The sequence below is a fragment of the Myotis nattereri genome (assembly GCF_964212035.1).
Source record: "Myotis nattereri genome assembly, chromosome: 2".
Taxonomy (NCBI): Eukaryota; Metazoa; Chordata; class Mammalia; order Chiroptera; family Vespertilionidae; genus Myotis; species Myotis nattereri.
This window is the reverse complement of record NC_138076.1, coordinates 30,818,326-30,841,238: the sequence shown is the minus strand read 5'-3', so window position 1 is coordinate 30,841,238 and position 22,913 is coordinate 30,818,326. Positions and strand designations below refer to the sequence as shown.

General features: G+C 36.1%; 1 protein-coding gene across 2 annotated transcripts in view; it reads right to left on the bottom strand.

Moving 5' to 3' along the window:
- ANKRD10 (ankyrin repeat domain 10) overlaps positions 1 to 22,913 on the bottom strand; it is a 35,880-nt gene that overhangs the window by 1,822 nt on the left and 11,145 nt on the right. For both annotated transcript variants that reach the window (XM_081083781.1, XM_081083782.1), the window contains exons 4-5: positions 11,708 to 11,943; positions 2,887 to 2,982 (exon numbers count right to left, since the gene is read on the bottom strand). In XM_081083781.1, the coding sequence (XP_080939907.1) occupies positions 2,887 to 2,982; positions 11,708 to 11,943 (332 nt within the window). The remainder of the gene's footprint in view (positions 1 to 2,886; positions 2,983 to 11,707; positions 11,944 to 22,913) is intronic.

Sequence of the window (22,913 nt, the reverse complement as noted above, 5' to 3'; positions counted from 1 at the left end):
TTTCAGGAGTGTTGGGAAGCCAAAAATTAAAAAAACTTAAGTTGACAAATATACTGCATGAAAAATACCAATGGTACTGAAAAGCTGTCAAAAAAACTTCCCATTTTAGTCTCCTCTCGGAGAAAGGTTTTTAAAATCACCCCTCAGAAAGTCCATCAGAACTGAATGTAGGGATTCCCACAAAAGGCTGAAATAAAACACAAACTTCTGCAGCACTTAACAAGAGGAAAGCGGTTACGAAGCAGGTGAACTAAGGCAGCTCCTGGACTTTCCTTCACACGTCAGGAAAGCGTACACAGGAATATGCAGAGGAACCGCTTTCCCTTCCACACTCAAGCCTAACGGTCCTCCTGCCAGTGCCACCGAGCAGCTCCGCAGAGTGCCCAGCACCGCGACCACAGGCAGGAACTAATGGTTCTCATGCACAGTCCTGGGCCAATGGCAGTTCTGCAGTTTCTTCTGAGTTCAGCAATTAAGGTGATCATGACATCCAAGGTTCCACTTTCAAAAACAACTTATACTGGAAAATGTTGATAGGTTAATCTGCATCCATTAAAAGAAGGATGTCTTACAAAAAAAATGTCAGTCACAACACGCTTGGGCACATGGGAATAGGCAATTACAAGGTACTTTTCTGTATAATGACACTAGAGAGTTAATTTTCATGTTCACAGGAGTTCACAGCACAGTATAGAGAATGATCTAAAATTATGTCTTGCTTACTAATATTAAATTTTAATGTTCTGCGCTATTAAAGCATGGTATGATATTAAACACAGAAGAGCTAAGCTGTAATAGATGAGGACCCATTTTGCATATCTGGTCACCCTAACATCTCACAGAGTGCGCCTGTGCCCTGAAGGGGCCACTTTTGGGTTCATCGCCTATAGACCTCTGACTTGTACTCGAACACAGGTTTTTGTGTGTCTTGCAAATCTCTCTGCCAACAAAAAAATCATAGCTTGTTCAATGAACAAACATCTCCTAAACATTCCATTAATCATCAATTTTCTGGCAATTTAAATGCCAATCATAGTTTAATAATTATTAGAAATTCTTCAGAAGATTATGACAACTTTTAAAAAAAGTAAATGATAGCATTTCTAGTTAGGTAAAACTCAAGGGTAGAGAGCAAGTGTTTCAAGAACTAAACATGAAGTGAAATAAAAAGGAAAAAAAACAAGCTGTTCCAGGGAAATATTTAAATTTTTTAAAAAGTATAAACAACTGTTCCTGGGTGATAAAACTCATGGGTATGGTGGCAAGTTTGATAGTTATTAATAACTGGTATACTACCAACAAAGGTGAAAATCCGATTTTCAGTGACTGGGTCTGCAAAGGTAAATGAGCATGGCCTCAGAAATCTGAGTTAACGAGACTCACTTTTTTTGTTTAATGTTCACCGTGTGAGTACTGCTTTCCTTTAGTGCATTATGCAATCTCAAAATCAAGGTTAGTAGATCACCTCATATCATTGTAAGAAATCTAATAAAACTGAGCATGCAAATAGCAGACATGCTAGAAAATGGCTAAGACATAGCCCCACTGGCCAGCTCCAATACTGTCCTTTATTCTGTTCCAAACTGCCTTTCAGGACTCACCCATTTACTTATCTGCTACAAGTAATCTTTAGCTATTTTAATGTTTGCTTATTCAGTCAGATAATGTTATAAATGAAATGATGGAAAATATGAGGGTGCTTACTTGGCACCTATATATGGGATGAGCTGGGCTTGAAAAAAATTATGGCTTTTTTAATGTTACGTTCATTTTGGTATCAAACTTAACCTGAAAACCCAGGGAATTAATGTTTGAAGATTAAAGAGTGATTACTTCTGCCTTTTTAAAAGCATGTAGCAATGCCATTAAAAAAACAAATTGGCTTTGATTCATTTAATTATTTGGCAAAAAGGTGACTCCTCCCATAACAATTCTGTAGCTTCGAGAAAGATGTATACATTTTTTTGAACAGAAATGATTATTTTCATGTAAGTCTGGGAAACAAAATATATAATCTTTTATCCCCAGTAGAGAATTTGGCATAAAGACATAATAAAAATTTTAAAAAGCCAGTATCTATTTCTAAATATAATAATACAGTAAAAGAATGGCTAAAATATTTTTATGGTACCTAAATAAGATTGTAGAAAAAAAGCATGAACTAAATGGATAAATCTTAAAAAGCTAAAAGAAACTGAGACTTTGCCTTTTAAAAATGGATAATGACTATCAATACTAAAATTTTAATATACTAAAAATGTTAGTGTATAGAATATGTTTTGTGAGACACGGTGGTCAGCATTTTACTAGACCTAGCGTGTGTGGCACAGAAACCAGAGCAACCACTGAGCGTCGAATGACAGATTCTGTACTGGCGCGACTGGTTACAAGTAAAACCACAATGTTTACTAGTTCTCAGTGTTTATGGCGAGTCAGACTTCTGGCTGTTAATCGCTTTGAAATTACTAGCAATAGGCGTTCATTCAGTATATTCACCCAAAGTCCTCCGTCAGAAAAAATGCAAAACCTTATTAAAATTAAACAAGGCACATTAAGCAAAAGTTTAAAATCAAAATATAGAGATTGCACTTATATTTTTCATATCCATAGAATGCACCAAAAACACTTATCCTTGTATCTACAAACTTGCCCAAGATATGCAAATTATAACATTCTTTGAAACACTAGACAACAAAGTGCAAAACTCGTTTGAAAGAAGCTGTTAGAAATAATATGCATACTGATTCTTGCAACGACAAGGGGTCTGCATTGCTGAAACAGTATATATTTCTATTTCTTTTGGTCCAACAGAACCACCCTCCTGCTGTGTGGTGTCTTCGACCATTGGACTGTTGTTGCAGCTAACAGGAAACTGTCCACTCCCACCTGTTACAACAGCAAACTCTCTATCGATGTGCATTTTGTCAGCATCATCTTCTGCCTCGCTGTTCACTAGCGACATGCAGTAATCCAAGCTTTGAGCTGCACAGGAAACAAAGGCAATTTTAGATCCAATGCACATACAGAAAGACTTTACGACAAATGTTTCTCATTCCTTTTTGTTCGAGCACTGAACATTCCAAAATTTTCAAATAATTTCATAATCTACACGACAAATGATCTTAGTATACTACTGAGAAACTTTTCCACAGTATTACAAATATTTTTCAATTCAGCATATTCTATATTATGCCTCAAAATGCCCATTCAATTGTTTTTCATAAATACTAGGACAGTTCTTGGTAACATAAAAATCATGAAAATGATCCTCAAATAAAAAAAAAATCACAAATTTCAGTAACAGAAAATAAGGTAAAAGCCAAGACTCAATCAAGACAGGCCTGCCAATACTGTTCCCGTGTGGTACTAGCCTATGCTTCTAGATAAAATAACATTGAAGTTTTAGTACCAAGATATTTGGAGCTGATGCTATATGTACATTTCTTGTAAAATTATCATTCTCTGTATCTTGGAGAAAAGCTAATATGCACATTTAATCACTTTTCCTCCAAGTACTACATACTCTGTGCAGAAACACCCCCACCCTCAACCCCCGCAGCCACTCTCATTTGATATAGACAAATCTAGTCTTAAGCATGTATTTTTCTTCAAAACCAGATCCTAAAAATCATTTTTATGCTTTGCTTTTATTCATTTACCATGGCATAAAGGTATCAACTAAGTTCAAAATAATCTTTAAAGTTGGAAATCCATTGTACGGCTGTATTATAACTTGCCCGCCACCAAATTCCCTGCTACTGCTTGGGTTGCTTCCGTTTTCTTTCCTATTGTGAACACCATAATCAAATCAATATCCTTATAAAGGCATCTTTGTGCACATTTCTGGGTCTTTACTCAGATAAATAACTAGCATTATTTTTGGGTCAAAGAATAAGCAACAACATTTAGTGCTAAATATTTCTTTCAAATAATTTAAAAGCAAAGCTTGAATTTTGCAGCTTTAATTACTTCTAGTTTTAGAGGCACACAAGTCATTTTCAATATAGGAATGAGCATATTCCAGATTATTCCCTTAACTGTTGAAACTAAAGATAGTGCAGTCTTAATGAGAAATAAATTCTGAATTAGTATGTGGGAGAAACAGAAGAGTGTGATTTTGTGTAGTTGAGAGAAAATAGAAGTCTGCACAGGTATGAGGCCAGAAAACAGTTTACAAATAGAGGTGCTTTGAAAAACCAGAGGCGTTAAACCATGGATTTCAGTCTTTTCCACTCAATGCTTTTTGTAATCCTCTACAAGCCCCAAATAAGTGATAGGCAAGGTCCTATCTTCACTATGAAACAATACTTTCAAGAGATCAGCGATAAATAAGCCATCTCAGTAGGGGGAAGACTGGAAAGGGGTGTTCCAAATACCAGTTGTCACAATCCATACAACCTTCTGGGAGTTTAGTCTCGATAAACCTGCATTCAGCACGGGGTGTGGTTTCCCGCTTTTCCGCACTCTAATGCCTGATAAGCCAAATCGGGTGTATACTGAGAACAGGTGCAGGCTATCATGGCAAAACCACAAATATCCTTGTAAAAAAGACATTCCCTGGGATACAGGGTGGCTTTTAGTAGCCATATTCCATGTCTGGTTTTGTTGTGGAGCTCAGGTGTCAGTGTTCCTTGGGCAAAGTGGCAACTACATTATATCTGCAATTTCAAATTGCACATGTTTTGTTTTGTTTTGTTTTTTAAGATAAGCCCAGCCCTGGCTGGTTTGGCTCTGTGGATAGAGCACTGGCCTGCAGACTGAAGGGTTCCGGGTTCGATTTCGGTCAGGGGCACATGCCTGGGGTTGTGGGCTCAATCCCCAGTGGGGGATGTGCAGGAGGCAGCCAATCAATGATTCTCTCTCATAATTGATGTTTCTCTCTGAAATAAAAAAGCCCAGCCAGTGTGGTTCAGTGGTTAAGCATTAACCTATGAACCAGGAGGTCATAGTTCAGTTCCTGGTCAGGGCACATGCCTGAGTTGGAGGCTCATTTCCCAAGGGGGGGGGGCATGAGGGAGGCAGCTGATCCATGATTCTCTCATTATTGATGTTTCTCTTTCCCTCTCCCTTTCTCTGAAATAAAAATGTATTTTAAAAAAAATGAAGACCACCCTTACCCCACAATCTTCATAAAAGCTATTTGCCAACTCATCCTTTGAGCCCAGTGCCTAGGATAGTACCCGTATCAACAAATGAAACCTACACTCTAGCCAGAAATGGCAAACACAGAAAGCAAGAAACATGAACTATAGCAACCAGTAACATCAAACTAACCCGTCATTTCAGAGAAGTGGAAGCAGGACATGAAGGCGGACCTGCCACTAGGGGGCCAGAGTCGGTGGCAAAGGAAGTTTGGGGACATTGGAAACAAAAATGTGTGTATATAGAGGACCTGGGGCACAATGCCACTTTAAAGCAAAAATTAATCCCTTAGCTAGAGGCCTACCCAGTACACTAGGAGTTATGCTCTAAAATTGTTCCATTTAGCAGACTGTCTTTTGTTAATGCAGGTAAGTTTCTCATTAATAGAAAAGTGAAACAAGAACAAAGGCTTTCATATTTGGGTAGTCAAACTCTTTAATGTAGGAAGCATATGCTAATGCAGACAACCTAGAATTTAATTTCTTGAAGGATACACCATCTTTGTAGTGAGTTTTTCCCATAAAATATCTGCAAGGATATTTCACTACTTGGCTGATAATCCAGCTGCTCCAGAACCCTGGGTAATTTCATACTAATGTCTTCACTTTATTCTCAGCACCTGCATATAGTGAGCACTCAAATTATACAGGGGCACGAAGGTTGCATTTGCTTTTTAAAATTGTACTTTATGTCATGAAATTAAAATTGGCCTCTCAGAATATTCACATTGGATCTGGATTTGACTTTCTCTGACATTCACAGATGTCACCTGTGGTATTTTCTCTCACACATACCTATCGCCAAAGTAACTGTTTAAATATCCCATGTTGCATCTGAGAAAGGAGGTCTGTAAACACTTCAGAAATCTTGTTCCAAAAACTGTAAATTTTGGTTGTTTTGAAAAAACACTTTCCCTTCCTGTTTTATTTACCTTCAGGTAAAAAATTACTGAACATGTTCTAAAGTGTCCTTACCTTTTGACTCCCAAAGCAGGTATTTGTTGATTCTAGCACACATTAAACAATGCAGTTATGACAGAAAACCATCTAGGACTGGCTGAAAGCAGACACAAGCGGTCACTGCCCAGGGAGTCTTCTCATCTTTGACCTCTGGAGCCAAGACGCTCCATTCAGGAAGGTGCCGGGATAACAGAGGCCTGCATTTGTATTTTCATCTAAAAATCAAGGGTTGAATAAAACCCCTAAAGCCAATTCTAAGGGAGCTTCTAAAACTACACAAACCATGAGAGTTTAAAATGTAGGAAAGGCTTGTACTCCACACCGAACACACCAACTGATGTGTAAAACTGGCAAGTAGTTTCAGACAGTGGGTTTAAGAGCAGCTTGGTGTTGTGAGATGATCTTCCTTCGTGCATCTTTACAGTGCCAGTCAGAGGTCCCTCCCAGGGCTGACCCACCACCACAGTGGTCTTTCCACTGAACTGGGAACTCTCATCTCAGATCCCCATTTAAAAAAACAACAGGAGGGAAGTGTTTCCTTGGTTTCCCACCAGCCATTACTAGTTAGAACTATTCTCTGTTCTATTATGGAGCACATTAACCCAAATAACTACTTTTGAAAATAAACATCCTGTTAAAAATAGTATCTAAGGCCACTGCAAAAGGGGTTCTGTAAGGTAACCTTCTGGGGAACTATGACACAGCCCCAACTGCAGTAGAACAGGGATTGGGGAAATTCAAGAGGGTAGGGCAGCGGGGAGGCAAAAGTGGCAGTACTACAAAACTGTGGAGGGGGTTGGGCTGTTAAAGGAACACGGAATGAAAGTGGATGTGAAACACACCGTCCTGAAGGTGTGCAAGTGGTGGAGTCCCCCTGTAGCTGCACACACTGGAAACAGACTAGCACATGAGGCTTGAATTCAAGATTACAAGAATGTAAGTGGAAATCACAGAAAATGCTTGGTCCTTATTATAATTCATTCAAATTCTATTTCTAAAATGCTGTGTGTTAAGGATTAAGACAAAACCATTTGTTGTTCTAACACAAGTGTTCTCTCTGGTCAAATTAAAAAAAAAAATACCACACAAATACAGCCGTTTACTAAGTTTGAGAACACTAAGTAAACAAAAAAATAAAGTATTTTATATGTGACACTCCACAGGAATAATTACATTAAAAACCTGACTTCTTGAATCTCATGTTTGAATAACTAGCTAACACATATTAACAAAGGTGCTAAGGCACATCTACCTTCTTCCTCCTGTAGTCATTAAGGCTGGTCAACATGAACTAAGAACAGAAAGTGAAAATCCTGTTAAATTCATCCCAGGAAAAGTGTGCTGAGACACTTCTTACTGCTAATTTTAAACTGTCATTCATATATTGAAGACAACTTCCTAAAACATGTTTTAATATTAAATACCCACACACATGTATGAGATGCTAGATCAATAATATACCTATTTGATTAAAACAAAACCATGAGGTCAGCTTAACATCTGAGATCTGGCATTACCACAGCCTACTTCTTAGGGCAAATGTTTCCAAAAATAAAACTCTGTTACTAGGTAAGTTTGTAACTCACAGTACCCTTCCCCACTCACAATTCTAGAGCTGTACCCCAAAAATTACTGGCTAAAAACAAGGTAAAGGTTTCTCTAATGGGTGAAGCTGCCATTCTTTTCCAGCCAGGATCACTAATAACCTGGACAACAGCTCTCAAGAAACACATACATGAGTAATTGTAGAGTTACTCCTGATGACTAGGAATGCTAACAAAATTAAACACGTCTTTGTAAAGCCGTGCCAGCTTACGTCAAATCCATCCGTCATTCCATCTTGAGCAAATGGTTTATAAATGGAGGGGGGTGGGGGAGAATCCAAACCTAATTATATAGCTACTTCCTTGCACCATCATAAATGAACAAAATCCCATATTGGGAACTATTACCCCCAAATACTTTTCATCAAAACCAACCACTCAAATAACTTTGCATTTTATTTCACCCTCCAGAGTTCATGGCCCTATCTATTATGTCTGTTCTGACCAAAGCACATTTTGATACTGGCGTGAAGGACTGTATGAAAGAGATTTGCTTCCAAAGGACAGTTCATATTCAAGCAGTACAAAAAGGCCCAGGCATTATTCCTCCTTTTGGTTCTTTACACCAATATAGTTTCCAAGGGAAAATCACTCTAATTACCTTAAAATATTTGAAAATGGTTTGCCGAAAGCAGAGAGATACTACTTTCTGTGGGGAAGAGTAGATAACTTTCAGACTCATGATTCTAAAGTAAAAAAATTAAAGGAGTGAATTTTACAGGTACATCTTTAAGAACGGGTTCAAGCTATGCATTTATTTAACCAAGATATTTCAGTCACCCGTAAGAAAAAGCCAAAATTGTACTTCAAAAAAGAAAAAATGATTTTAAACTCTTCCAAATACTTTTGTATGTGATTTTTAAAAAGTATTTTTTGTGCATGTTACATTAGGGGAAAAAGTACTTTCACTTTGACATAAGAACCAAAAACTTATGCACAAAATGAATTCAGGGTTAGCTGGAGTGGCTCAGTTGGTTGAGTGTCGTCCTGTGTATCGAAGGGTTGCCGGTTCAATTCCCTGGTCAGGGCACGTACCTGGGTTGTAGAGGTTCAATCCTCAGGGAGCATAAGGAAAACAACCAATCAATGTTTCTCTTTCTCTCCTCCCCCCACCTCCTCTCTAAGTATGTCCTTGCATGAGGAAAAAAAAAAAATTCAGAATGAGCAGAGACTTAAGCTTGCATAAATAGCAAATTTTAAAAATGCCAAAAATTAAAATGAACTAAGGCAACCGATCTTAAATTGCATTCTAAAAAACTGGTCAAAGAATGGAAATAACTATAGAGCTACTGAAGCCAAGAACAACTTCATTTAGAACATTCAGGTAGTTGGGGGGAAAAATCTTTTAGTAATCAAGAATTACTAAAAAAAAAAAAGAATTACTGCCCTAACATACCATTCACAGCAAATACATAATGGTAAAATGAAAAAAATCAACTCTTCCTTTCCCATAAAGGAGAGTGGCAGCAGGCATGGGGGTGGAAAAAAGACAACTAACTATGCTTACAAATATGAATTTATACACACACGCTCTTAAGTGACATGCGAGGCAATCTCAGGACTGGAGTACTAGAAATTTTAATGAGCAAATAATTAAAATAATGCTCAGTAGACAAATGGTTAACCCTGGAAGAGGAGCTATTAAAGTTTATCTGATGTCAAGCAATGATTTCTCCTGTGATCGTGACAAGTATTATTTCATGTATATATAGAGCAGTGCTCAACCTTAGGTTTGCATAATTATTATCTGCAAACTCAAGTGCCAGGCATCACATTTTCTCCTTAACTGACATCCTCAGGTTGTTAGGAATGGCAATTTGTGAAAGCTGCATGGTGAGTTTAGTGTGTAAGATGTGAATCTCTAACTCTGGTTCGCCTAAATCAGTGATGGCGAACCTATGACACACGTGTCAGAGGTGACACGTGAACTCATTTTTTTGGTTGATTTTTCTTTGTTAAATTGCATTTAAATATATAAAATAAATATTAAAAATGTAAGTCTTTGTTTTACTATGGTTGCAAATATCAAAAAATTTCTATATGTGACACGGCACCAGAGTTAAGTTAGGGTTTTTCAAAATGCTGACACGCCGAGCTCAAAAGGTTCACCATCACTGGCCTAAATGAATCCTTGTCTGGAAAAGAAAGATAAAATCCCTAAAAACCTGCATAATGCTTCAAACTAAATTTGTGTAGTAGTAGGATTTAGAAAACTTAGGACAAAAACAGCAAGATATTGGCCAAATCAGCTCACCATAAAACCTTCAGAAACTAGTTTTAAAAAAATCTCTAGGTACATTTCTGCATCTTAGTAGAATGTTAAGTGTCAAACCTTTAAAAAAAAATCACACCAGAATTTAAGACTTATCCTACCAAACTACACTAATAGACATAGACAGAATGAGGGTACAATGAATCGAACACTTAATATCATTCCAAAATATTAATCAGGCATTAAATTTTAAAAAGCATTTTTAAAAAGTATATGCTTAAAGAGCTGTAAAAATACATTAAAAAATATATAGTGAAACATGTTACAAATAAATGACAATGCTGAGTAACACTTTATTAAAAAACACTTTTGAAGTAGACATACCTCCGTGTTTTATCATAGCACCTTCTAGATTAAACTCATAACCTATAAATGCTATGAATTTGATAAACTATTACATTTAAGTTCATTCATTCATTCAAGTCACATAACCATAAGTTTTTATAGTGACCAAGATTTCAGAAGTTATGAAGTAGATATTACAATTCTTGTCATAAAAAACACACACAAAAAAACCTTTTGTCTGGATATACCCATTAGAGACAAAGCAGTAGAGATGATGTTGACCCATAAAATTTAAACACCTCTACCCAGCAGTGTTTTCTCATACTATACTTGTATAGTTGATTTAAAAAAAAAATTTTTTTTTTTTTTTACTCATCTGAGGATATTTCCCCATTGATTTTTAGAGTGGGAGGAAGGGAAGGAGAGGGGAAGAGAGAAACATCAATGTGTGAGACATACTGATTGGTTGCCTACTGCATGCACACTGACCAGATTGGGGAGAACCTGGAACTGAGGTACGTGCCCTTGACTGGGAATTGAACCCTTGATCCTTCGGTTTATAGGCCGATACTCTTAACCACTGAGCCAAACCAGTGAGGGCTAATTTTGTTTTAAGTCAAAGGGCACAACTTTGTATTTTCAGCAAATATTATCTGAATGCATAATTTCAGTGAGTACTTTTCACTGTCATCTCTCAATTTCCTCTGTATAAGTTTGCTAAATATTCCTGCCAAGCTATTAATTTGTCCTGTTTAAGATATTTTACATATAGATATACGTATATGTAATTTTTTTCCTAAATAAAGGTTTTTTTCCCAAAGTAAAGAATGACTGCTTCTGATTATTTGCAAACTCCAAAACTAAAGATAAAAAAGTGGATGAATACCTAAAACTTGACTTACCTTACAGACATAAGTCCTCAAAGTGACATACGAGATCTTGCGACAAATACACAATACCCTGTGGGTCATGGAGACCAGCGGAGGCCAAATCACAGTGCAAGTGGAACAGTACAGCCAACATCTACCTTCCCAGATGTGAAACTATGTTTTACTACCAGACCAACAATTGTTATAAACTCGGGGACATTTACAGGAAACAAAGAAATCAGGCACAGGGGCAGATTTTTTTTTTAATAGTTGTATTTCCAACAGGTACAACAAACAAAAAAAATCTTTCTAATTCATGGAAGGTAAACCTGGGCATGCAGAAATGTTATGGACACACATTTATATTGAGCTGTCAACACTGCCCTCTTACATTCTCCCCTTTTGTTAAATGGCAAATCTTCAAAGTAGCAATACAGGAAAAACTCCACCTTCACTGCACCAGAATCCTCCGGGCACAGTACCACCTTAAGTGAAGGTCTCATCTTGAGGTGCTTTCAGCCATAAAAAAGAAAACATGTTAAAGAAAGTAAACACTCGCCTACAAAGTGGTCTCACCTTCGGTTCTAGCTTTCTTCACTTCAAAGGGTTCCGAATCTTCCAAGCATCTCTTGCGATTTGTTCCCATACTAACATGATTAGGAAATATATTCTGATGGCCCCCATTTAAGGTGCCATTATTATAGAAACGGTTCAGATGACAATTCTGGAGGTTCAAGAGAAACTGGGTACATTCTTGGAAACCCTGGGTATGAGCAATGTCTGCTGCTGTCAGGCCACTGGCATTTCTCAGGCTGCACAACACAAAAACACTGAATTACATCCCATTAGCATTTTCAGCTGGTGTCTGCTCCTGCCGAACTGACTAACTATCTGAAGGTGATATGAAAAGGTATATAGATTTACAGCAAGTCTTCATTAAAGAAGGCGTTACTCATCCTAGCTCTGTAACTAACTTCTCTCTTATGCACATTTGATTACTAAGCAAGATTTGGGCGATAGTAATTTAAAAATCAATATAGTAAACTTTAAAAAAAGGCATCTTCCTATTTAACTTCTCAAAATCATTTTTTGTTAGTCTGAAGAACCTAAATTTATGCTAACTTCAGACTTAACCTGAACTCTATATTATAGGCACTTAATTTTAATAATCCATTCCTTTAGCTTGAGTAAAATCATTAACAAACAAACATGTACTGAAATTGTCCATGGCATTCATAACAATCGGCTTCCTAAAAACAAAGGTATGCAATTGCTTACCAACAAGCCAGATTTTATGTGACACTATAAGTGGAAGTTTAGAAGGATGTCCTGACATTAAAATAATTTGTCATTAGGCTGGAGATGTGAAAAGCTGAGTTGTGGAGTTTTTTCTGGCCTTGCTTAGGAAAACTTGAAGGAATTGTCATTCTAGAGCAGTGGTTCTCAACCTTCCTAATGCTCTGACCCTTTAATACAGTTCCTCATGTTGTGGTAACCCCCAATTTCATTGTTACAAATTGAACATAATTAAAGCATAGTGATTAATCACAAAAACAATATATAATTATATGTTTTCCGATGGTCTTAGGCGACCCCTGTAAAAGGGTCATTTGACCCCCAAAGGGGTTACGACCCATCGGTTGAGAGCCGCTGTTCTACAGCATTATGAGTGGACTAGAGGCCCAGTGCACGAATTCGTGCACCAGTGGGGTCCCTCGGCCTGGCCTGCGGGATCACGCCGAAATCTGCTCTCTGACATCCCCCAAGGGGTCCCAGATTGTGAGAGGGTTCAGGTCAGGCTGAGCGACCCTACTGGTGCACGATCGGGACCGGGGAGGACCGCAGGAGGGCTCCAGGGCATGTCCGGCCCATCTTGCTCAGTCCCTATCGGCTGGACCCCAGCAGCAAACTAACCTATCAGTTGGAGCATCTACCCCCTGGTGGTCAGTGCATGTCATAGTGATTGGTCAACCAGTTGACTGTCTGCCTCTTGGTGATCAGTGCCCATCATAGTGAGCGGCTGAGCGGCCTTAGCTTATCATTAGTATATTACACTTTCATTGGTTGAACGGACAACTGGACAACTAGACCCTTAACATATTAGGTTTTTATTATATAGGATATTTCCTGTGAAAGCCAAATACTATTCTAGGAACTCATGCCCTAAGGCTAAGAGTTCTACTACTGAAAAGCATCAACATCTTACGTGGTTAATATCACAAGTAAAGGTCTGATGTCTTCTATAGTAGCTAAGATTCAAATTAAAGGAGGAAGTGGTGGTGTGAGAGATCTGAATAAGATGAATATAAAAGAACCAGTTGAGCTTGTAGATCTTAATTAGGAAACAATAAACATTTAGAGAACAAAAGCAACTCCATGTTGAAGTTCCCCTGGAGAACAAGAAAATACACTGCTCTGTGAAATAAATCTGTAAAAAAAAGCAAAACAGGTTGTTAGGTATAGGTTGATAAACTGAAATTGCAGAAATACCAAACAGCAAAGATATCTCCATATTTACTCAGCAAGCTATGCTATGAACAGAGCAAAGGTATGATCAAATAAGGCTTTATTTTGTGTAAGTGAAATAACCAATGCAGAACCTTTGGTTCTTGTTTCCTAGGTTAATATTAATGCCAAAAAAGAAATTTTTTTTTCCAGAGAGAAAACTGCCGAATCAGGGGCAAATAAGGGTCTTTCATTTTCAAGGATAAAAATAAGCTTTGAATTCCTATTTCCAGCCATCATACTCATAACGCTCCACCTCAGAAACAAAAAATCTATATATTCTTGGATAATCACTAAACATGTCTTCACTTCTTAGAAGAAGACATAAAGAAATTTATTATACATTTTGAAGAAAGGCAAAAGCCCAAACTCAATTTTATCAGATATAAAAGAGACAATTCTTACAAATTCCAGAAACCAACAATATTTTCTTAAACACTGAAGGCAGTTGTGTGCGGCTACTGGGGACTAAAATTGACATTTTAATTTTACCTCACAGATGTGAATTCTGATATTATTCTAGAATTCTTAATGTTTTTATTTTGATACATAAATTAAATGGAAACTACTGAAGTTTGGGCAGAGCAAATTACATTTATACTAAATAGTATTTTTTATTTTTAATATCAACTTGTTATTCAAATGTAACTCTAATGTGTATAGCTGGACTATTTTTAAATGATGCATTTCATTTTTGGAAGATATCACAAGTGAAGATGGTCCAGAAAGGTCTACTTCTTCAAGAATGTAAACACAAAAACAAAAGTTGCCACCTGAAAATTTTTTTTAAATCTTAGTTTTTCCAAATTTGAAAAGATGAAGACCCAGAACGTAAGCAAACTTTATACAATGATCATTTCTACAGGTAAGTATGGACTTGCTCTCTGAAATCAAAGAATACAGAAATGAGAGTTGATGCTTAAAATTAGAATAGAGTTGACAGTAAAGACTACTCCTTAGTGGATCACAGAATAAAAAAGAATAGTACATAGATTTTTAAAAATGGAATCTACAACCATAAATGCCAGTTCACCAACGAAAACTTGTGTAAGGAGCATGCCAACATCTTGAAGTTGCTAAAAAGACTAACATTCAAAATACACCCAATTCCTTTACTTTTCATTCAGAAACTTAACAGTAGACTGAATTTAGGCTAGAATAGCAGTTTACTGTTCTTCCAAGGAAATAGAACCTTAAAGAAAAATAAGCAACAAATTAGTGCCAAGATCCAGAGATCCAGAGACCATAGAGATTGTAAGTGTTTAAGTGGGATTGTATGTCTTAATAAAAGACCTAGACATCACCACCCTACCTCCTCCCTTATCAAAAGTAGTCAAACACTTGCACATCACTTGACTGAGAAAGAGCCAACCAAATGTCCAAGTTGTGTCAGGCATTATCTTCAAAACTCAAAAGAAGAACTAGAGCCAAACCGGTTTGGCTCAGTGGATAGAGCGTCGGCCTGCGGACTGAAAGGTCCCAGGTTCGATTCCGGTCAAGGGCATGTACCTTGGTTGGAGGCATATCCCCAGTGGAAGGTGTGCAGGAGGCAGCTGGTCGATGTTTCTCTCTCATCGATATTTCTAACTCTCTGTCCCTCTCCCTTCCTCTCTGTAAAGAATCAATAAAATATATTTAAAAAAAAAAAAAAAAAGAAGAACTAGAGCCAATGCATGCTGTATACTCCCTATGCATGGACCAACCAAGTGAGAGAGAACAGTAACAAGTCAGACTGGTTCCTCACATAACTTTGGGGAACCAGAAATTAGAGTGATCCAAAAGGGAGGTCTACATATTCTATAAATGTATGGACAGATATGATCTGGGGCATTTGATGACTGTGGAAGAATTGGGAGGTTATAGTTTTGGCGATATCCCTACAGTATTATAGGAAAAAGACATAAAGTATCCTTTCTCTACTTCTAGGGAGCTATAGAAGATTTCACCTATATTATTTCTCAAGTTACTAAGGACTGAATACTGGTATACACAATATATAGTTTATTTTAATAGACTTTATATTCCTCTGAAGCAAAACATCTGTTAACACCTGACATTGATACACAACAACCAAAACCACTATTCCCCTCTTCTGCCTCTAATGTTTTCCTTCCCATGTCCTCTCCTACTTACTTACATTCATTCCTCCATTCTCTACCCCTGAGGAATGTTTAACTCCCTAATTTTGCTCTCCTTACATTTAAAAACTTACAAGTGGCTGCTCAATCACAGAATGCACATTACAAAAATTGACAGGAAAGGAACATTAGGGATCATCTAATTTAGGGGGGGGGGGGGACTTTTCTTTTTCTTTAAAGGGCTAGAAAATAAATATTTTAGGTCTTAGAAGCCACAAACTCAATCACAACTACTCTGTCATTTTAGCCTGAAAGCAAGCCTCAGACAATATATAAACAACTGAGCTTAAGTGTGTATTAGCAAACCTTTATTTGTATTGAAATTAGAATTTCATATAATTTTATGAATCAAAATATTATTATTCTTTTGTTTTTTGATCAACCATTTAAATATGTAAAAGTCATTCTTAGTTTACGGGCCATTCAAAAACAATCAGCAGGCTGGATCTGTTAACAAACTAATCCTCTATTCTTAATAACTGTCTATGGCAGCGGTTCTCAACCTGTGGGTCGTGACCCCTTTGGCAGTCGAACGACCCTTTCACAGAGGTCGCCTAAGACCATCCTGCATATCAGATATTTACATTACGATTCATAACAGTAGCAATGTTACAGTTATGAAGTAGCAACGAAAATAATTTTATGGTTGGGTCACAACATGAGGAACTGTATTTAAACGGCCAAAAGGTTGAGAACCACTGGTCTATGGGTTCCTGAAAAAAATCTTTCTAGTAAAGACTTTTTCTATTTTATGCACTATTCAATTCAAACAAAAGAAAACCTATCTTTATAGGTCTTAATTCCTCAAACCACTTTTTAATGTTAAATAAGTAGAGAGGACTTTCATACGAACTATAGAGGCTGAAAATCACATGGGTTTCCAAATAAAAACTGGAATAATCATTATATGGTACCATACTCAAAACACTTTAATGTTTAACAAAAGCAGCTCAGGTCTTTAAATTCTTTTTTCATATAAGCTGTCCTATTTGCTAATAAGCATGTCTCAAATGTTGTTTTAAAATTTTGTTTTAAGAGTGGAATCACTAATTCTGGTTATATATCATCAATTTATTAACCCTTCAAACTCTATTTATAGTGTTCCAAGTTTAAGGAGGTATTAAACCTAAGCTATCCCGTTATTTTCCTAAAACTCAATGGAAGTTGGGCACATGAATGTGGCTTAAGATTGATAGGTTCTATAACAACCTCACATTAAATGTGGTACTTTGTTCTTTTAGACTACTTTTTAAGCAGTCAAGCTATCACCTTTCCATTAATCCATAATATTCACTGTGGTGTGCTAGGCCACACTGCACTAACTGCTGGCCACTCCTATGAACCTCAAGTGAGGTACTGATAAAGACAAAAGTTAATCTGAACTGCAGTCTTTACAGTATCTGGAAGAAAATGTTCAAAATTACTCTCTAAAACTTTATTTTGCATGAAAATATTTAGTACAGACATTGAACTAAGTCTTTTTAAATCTGGCACCTTTAGTTTGATGCACTTGGGCACAGAGTACACCTAGTCTACAATTTTTCTTCGTCCATTTCTGAAGACAGAGGACCCACACGGGACCAAGTTGTTCTGTGGCTCTAGCTGACCCTCTCCGGTCCTAATATCCACTTTAAAAATCTCTGAAAATGAGGAAAGATTTAAAGAAATCAGGTATGCATCAACTTGATGTTCAAATCGGATCTAGTTTGTTCAAGTACGTGAAAATTGACATTATCAGATTTTCAGGCTGGTAAGATCAATTTGCTACTACTTATTATGGAAGTGATCTGTAGGTTCTAGTTCCTGTAACAGTCAACATGAAACGCCATCTTTAGGCAGACCACCCATTTTCTCCAATGGTTCTTCGTATTCTTTCAAAACTGGAATATGAAAACATGGAAAGACATAGACTAGCCTGTAGTATGAATTGTTTGCTCTGCTAAATAACTGGAAAAATCAAACTGGTATTTTTTTAAACTTTGCTAAAGTTAAAAACATGCTTATATAGTCTACTAGAGGCCCGATGCACAAAATTCGTGCACGGTAGGGTCCCTAGGCCTGGCTGGCAATCAGGGCCGATCTGTAGGGTGATTGGTAGGGCCATTGGGGGGCCCCCACTGGCACCCGCCTTGGCCGGCCTGGTGCCACCCACTCGCCTGCCTGCCCCCTGCCACCACCGCCTGTTGCCTCCCTCTGTGGAGCAACCAGCTAACCTGGGGCCTGTGGGCTGGGGGCAGCTCCTGCGCTAAGTGTCTGCCCCCTGGTGGTCAGTGCGTGTCATAGCAACCAGTTGTTCTGCAGGTCGTTCCACCGTTCGATCGATTTGCATATTAGGCTTTTATTATATAGGATTTTCTGTAATAAAATTCTGAATAGAATATTACATTTATTATACCTAAGAATGTCTCTTCAAAGAACTTTAAAACAAATTCCACTCTACTGCTAGCCAATCCCCCATCTATTTTCCACTTATAGTGTCACATGATTAGGATACATAAGAAGCCATTCTAGTAACAGTTTTTATTTTTAATTTGAAAAACCACGGATCAGGAAATACCTGAAATATAGATTTTAGAATCTGAGTTGTCACATCACCTTCAGGATGTTTTCTTTTTGTTAATGCCATGTGACAATAAAAGATAAGCACAGTTTTTATATAAATAATATTTCTGTTAAAATACTGATCTCAACTTAACTATTGTTAGTTTACAAATAAAAAGGTAGATATCATAAATTAGGGTAAGCAAAGCATGCAAATCTAAAGAATCTATATCTGAATTCCTAGATTAGCATTAAAACCAATCACCGCAACAAATACCTCAACAGTATGCCTCGTGTGGAGAAAGGAAGCCATACTGAACATTCAATGCCACAACTGTAAGGTTTTCGGAGAAGCACCTGTGGCAGTTTCAGCAGTTTCTATATGGAATGCTCCCCCTTTCTAGGATTACTTGAAAAAATCAATTCAATTCGAATTACGTAGCTGTAAAACATTGACATGTGTAGTTTTTACAGATTCAGAATCTTCTGTGTGATTTAAAACGGGCAATGGTTCATAAAACAGGAAACTTAAATAATAAGGGATCACATATTTGCAGGCAACATTTGGATTAAAAATACATATACATACATGAAGTGCAGAAGCACACTTATTGAGCATAAGCCATTGTCATGTGACCTCCTTGACCAAAAGCTATTGCTCTAAAACACTGCCTCCTCAATCACTTCTAATAATTTTTAGCATGAAGCCAATTTATAATTATGTCAATATTTCAACAAAATTTAATAGTATGGACTAAAAACCATTAACTCACGATTCTGGTTACTTTAAAATTTGGTATGCTGTATCTCAAATACATTAGTAACTATTCCTAGATGGAAATAAGCAAATACATGGAATCATTAAAAAAAAAAAAATTAAAAACATTACTAAATGTCCATTTGTACAAACAAAACATTAGCAAACATCATGAGATTTCTTCAGTAAAAGAAAAATGTATATTTTTAACCCTTTGGTATCCAAATTCTTAATAATCATGAAAACTTTCTTAAATATACTCTTTAGGTAACAACAGGGAGACACTACTTAGTAAAGTTTCTATCTTTAAAAATTTGGTGCCAAGTTTTCATTTTAAGTTCAACACTGATGAAGGTAGTTTTACATTGCAACTGAACCCCAATTATGTTTGCATACATTAAAATATAAGAGTATCATTCAAATACGCTGATGAAATATTTAACATGCCCCCACTATATTTTAGCAAAGGTAAAATATATTTGGATTTAGAAATCATTGGTTTTATTTGAAAACATTCTTTGTAAAAGCAGTGGTTAAACAAATATTAAAACCTATATATTACTCAAGCATGAAAAATAAAATTCTGAACTAAATTTGTCAACAACTCTATAATACTGTCCAGTCCAACATCCGCTCCTGCCCAGGAGGCAGAACTTTGATAGCTATCCCAGCAAGTTAATTCCTCCATCTTGTGCATAACACTTTAATAAAAGAAAAAAAAAAGACCCAGGAAATAGTAAGATCAGACAAGTTTGCCATAATGACAAATAAGTCACAAATTTCAAAGTAAACCTGGGTTATTTTGCCAAGGGCAAAAGTTGCAAACAAACTTCTTGCACTATTATTAAAAATATGCTTATCACATGATTTGCCCTAATAAAAATTTTGCTTCCAGAGAGGGGCTCTATAGATAAACAAATAAAGGTGGGTCATAAATATGGCCACCAATTATGAACCAAACTAAACTAACTTCATGTCAATGAAAAATTCCTAAAAGTTCAGCAACATACTTTTTTGGGCAACATTAAAAAAAAAAAGTCTGTTAAGATCACTTTTGTTATTATAGGCAACTGTGCCTGTTTTCTAAATTAGGCAAGATTTTTTTAGAGTGAGTCACTGAGCTTGTTTATATAAGGCTATAGAAGCTTCTCCAGCTAAGTTCTTCTAGGGATCACACTAATTAAATTAAAATATATGTAAGCCCATTTGAAGATCTGGTTGCAACAGAATTAATGGATTCTACAGAAAGCTTTAAGACTTTGTCATACCTAAACACTGCCACCTATATAATGTAGTATTAAAATGGACTAGCAAATTTGCCTGAGATGCAAGTAATTCTGGTTTTACCCTAACTCCTGCTAACTACCTCCACCCCCCCACCCCCTTTTCACTCCAAGGCATTAAAAAAGCTACTTTAATATCTGGTTGATATGGGATCATTCTCAACTTCAATCTCTCAAGAAAATAAATACAAAGTAACCAAAATTAATTGGTGCAAAAATACTAAAAGTAAAAATAATACAAGACTCAAAATCTGCACTTTACATTGTTAGTAGTAAAAGGTCTGCTTCATTATCAGCAGATAGTGTTTCCAAGCATCTTTTTCTGAAATCACATTAACACAACTTATATTGTTAATAATTTGATCACTAAAGAACGAGGCAACAACTTTTCCATGTCAGTACATGCCCTTCTTCCACTCAAAAATCCTAACTGTGGAGTAGGCAGCATTCAAATATTAGCTGCAATGAAAAACCGAACTGCCATACACGCGAAATTAAGGATGACCAACTTAATGAAACCCCCATACTTATCATACTTGAGAAAAAAATGAGAATGAGAAGCATTTGTAGAGGTGTAGATCATTTAAGGTACACAAACATTTAGTCTGGTCATAGAGCTGATGTAACCTTTGAGTATTTTTATTTTTAGATCTGAATAATAAATGGCAAATAATGACCATCATATATGATAAGTAGAAACAAAACCTCACATGAAAAAGAAAACTTGGCACCAAAACTCAAGATGTAAAATAAGAGAAGAAAAAGAAACTCCATCAATATACTCACGTGTGGTGCTAGAAAATGTAATACGATGCACAGCAGTTGACATGCGTTATCTTACAGATGCAGCCTACATTGACAAGTTAGTTACATAACAAAGCATTCTAGCCACAGATGTGTGGTATAGCTGCCCTCACCACTATCTACCCAATGACCAAAAAGCAGCAACTTAAGACTTTGGCCACTTGATGCAGCTGATATATAAAAAGCAAAGTAGAAATTAAAAACAAAATTATTAAATCCCACCAAGTGTTATAAAATAATGATATAATTTTTAATCTATTCAGGGGAAAAAATTATATTATCTCCTAAGCATTATGGCATGTAATATGAAGAATTAATAATCTGGCCTGTCCTAAACTGGAAAAAAAAAAAAAAAAGTTAACTTTAAATAAATCATGTGCCCCTTGATCTTAAAATAGAAAAAGGCATTTTATTTGCTAGAACTACACTTTACCACATGAGCAACATTATGCGAAACAAGTAAAATAGGTCTAAGTATCATAATTTGGGGGAATCAAGCTATTACTTGTTGGTAGACTAAAGCTTAAAACTACAAAAATGTGCAGAAAAAGTATCAAAAAAGCAATTTACAATTTAGCTTATTGTCAAAACTGACATTTTATCTAGATTGTTAAAATTAAATAACCCCACATATAATTACAATAAATAATGATTACTGTACTCTATCTCCAGGCCAAAGAATTATACTTTTAAAAATTGCTTTTGGCTAGGTGGTTCAGGCTAAATATTTCTTCTAAAAAATATCTGAAAGTTCAGTCAAGGGAAATCACCATAATGCAGGGTCTCGAGGGAATGGCTCTTATACTGAAAAACAGACTGGCACTTGAGGTCATGCTCAGTCACACTTGGTGGAAAAAAGACACTCGAGGGTCCTGTAACCAAGGACAGAATTGTAAATAAAATGATCTCATTTTAAAAAGACACCTATTAAAAGGACATAGCAATAGATATTTATTGGCTTAAAGGATTAAGCTATCCATTAAAATGAATAAAACTAACATTTTAGTAATAAAATGTTCAGGACCAATTAAGAAAATTGTTTCGAAAATAAGTCATTAAAAAGATCAACCTCTAATTATTTCAATAAGTGACAATTAAGCAATCTAATCAATTATTTTATATGACTCTGTATTTTATAACCAAAGCTTCTGTTATTAAAGATAGTTTTTAATCTAAATACAGCTAAGAAAACTGCATATATATCTTTGCTTTTAAAGTAATCCATTGAGAATTAACTCAATGTTTTTAACATTGTATAATATGTATTTAATTGTTTTTACATTACCTTAAGTTATAACTACATGTGAAATCACAAGGTACCCTGAAAAGTAACAGTTAAAATGCAAGTCATATTTATAAAACTAAATCACTACATAAATGACCCAAGCCCAACTAATGACTAATCTTAATACTAAATCAAACAGAAGCTAAGATACTAAAAGCCCAACGACAGCCCCTGGTATTAGACAGGTTTTGCATTAACCTATATGGTTTTGCTCTCCAGGGTCTATTTTCAATATTTATTATAATACAGAGTCAAACAATGAAGTGGAAACCAAAGGGTTAAACTAAGTTATTAGTTTTGTGGGTTTTATTTCTCTCAAAGTCTAAAATTTCACATCGCCAATAGAATAAAGTGGCTTGTAATTAATTTTTATGAAATATTCAAGACACTCAAGATAAAACAAAAAAGCTGATATTATCATAGTTATTTTGGTTATTACAGCTCTATAGCTTACACTCAACATTTAAGG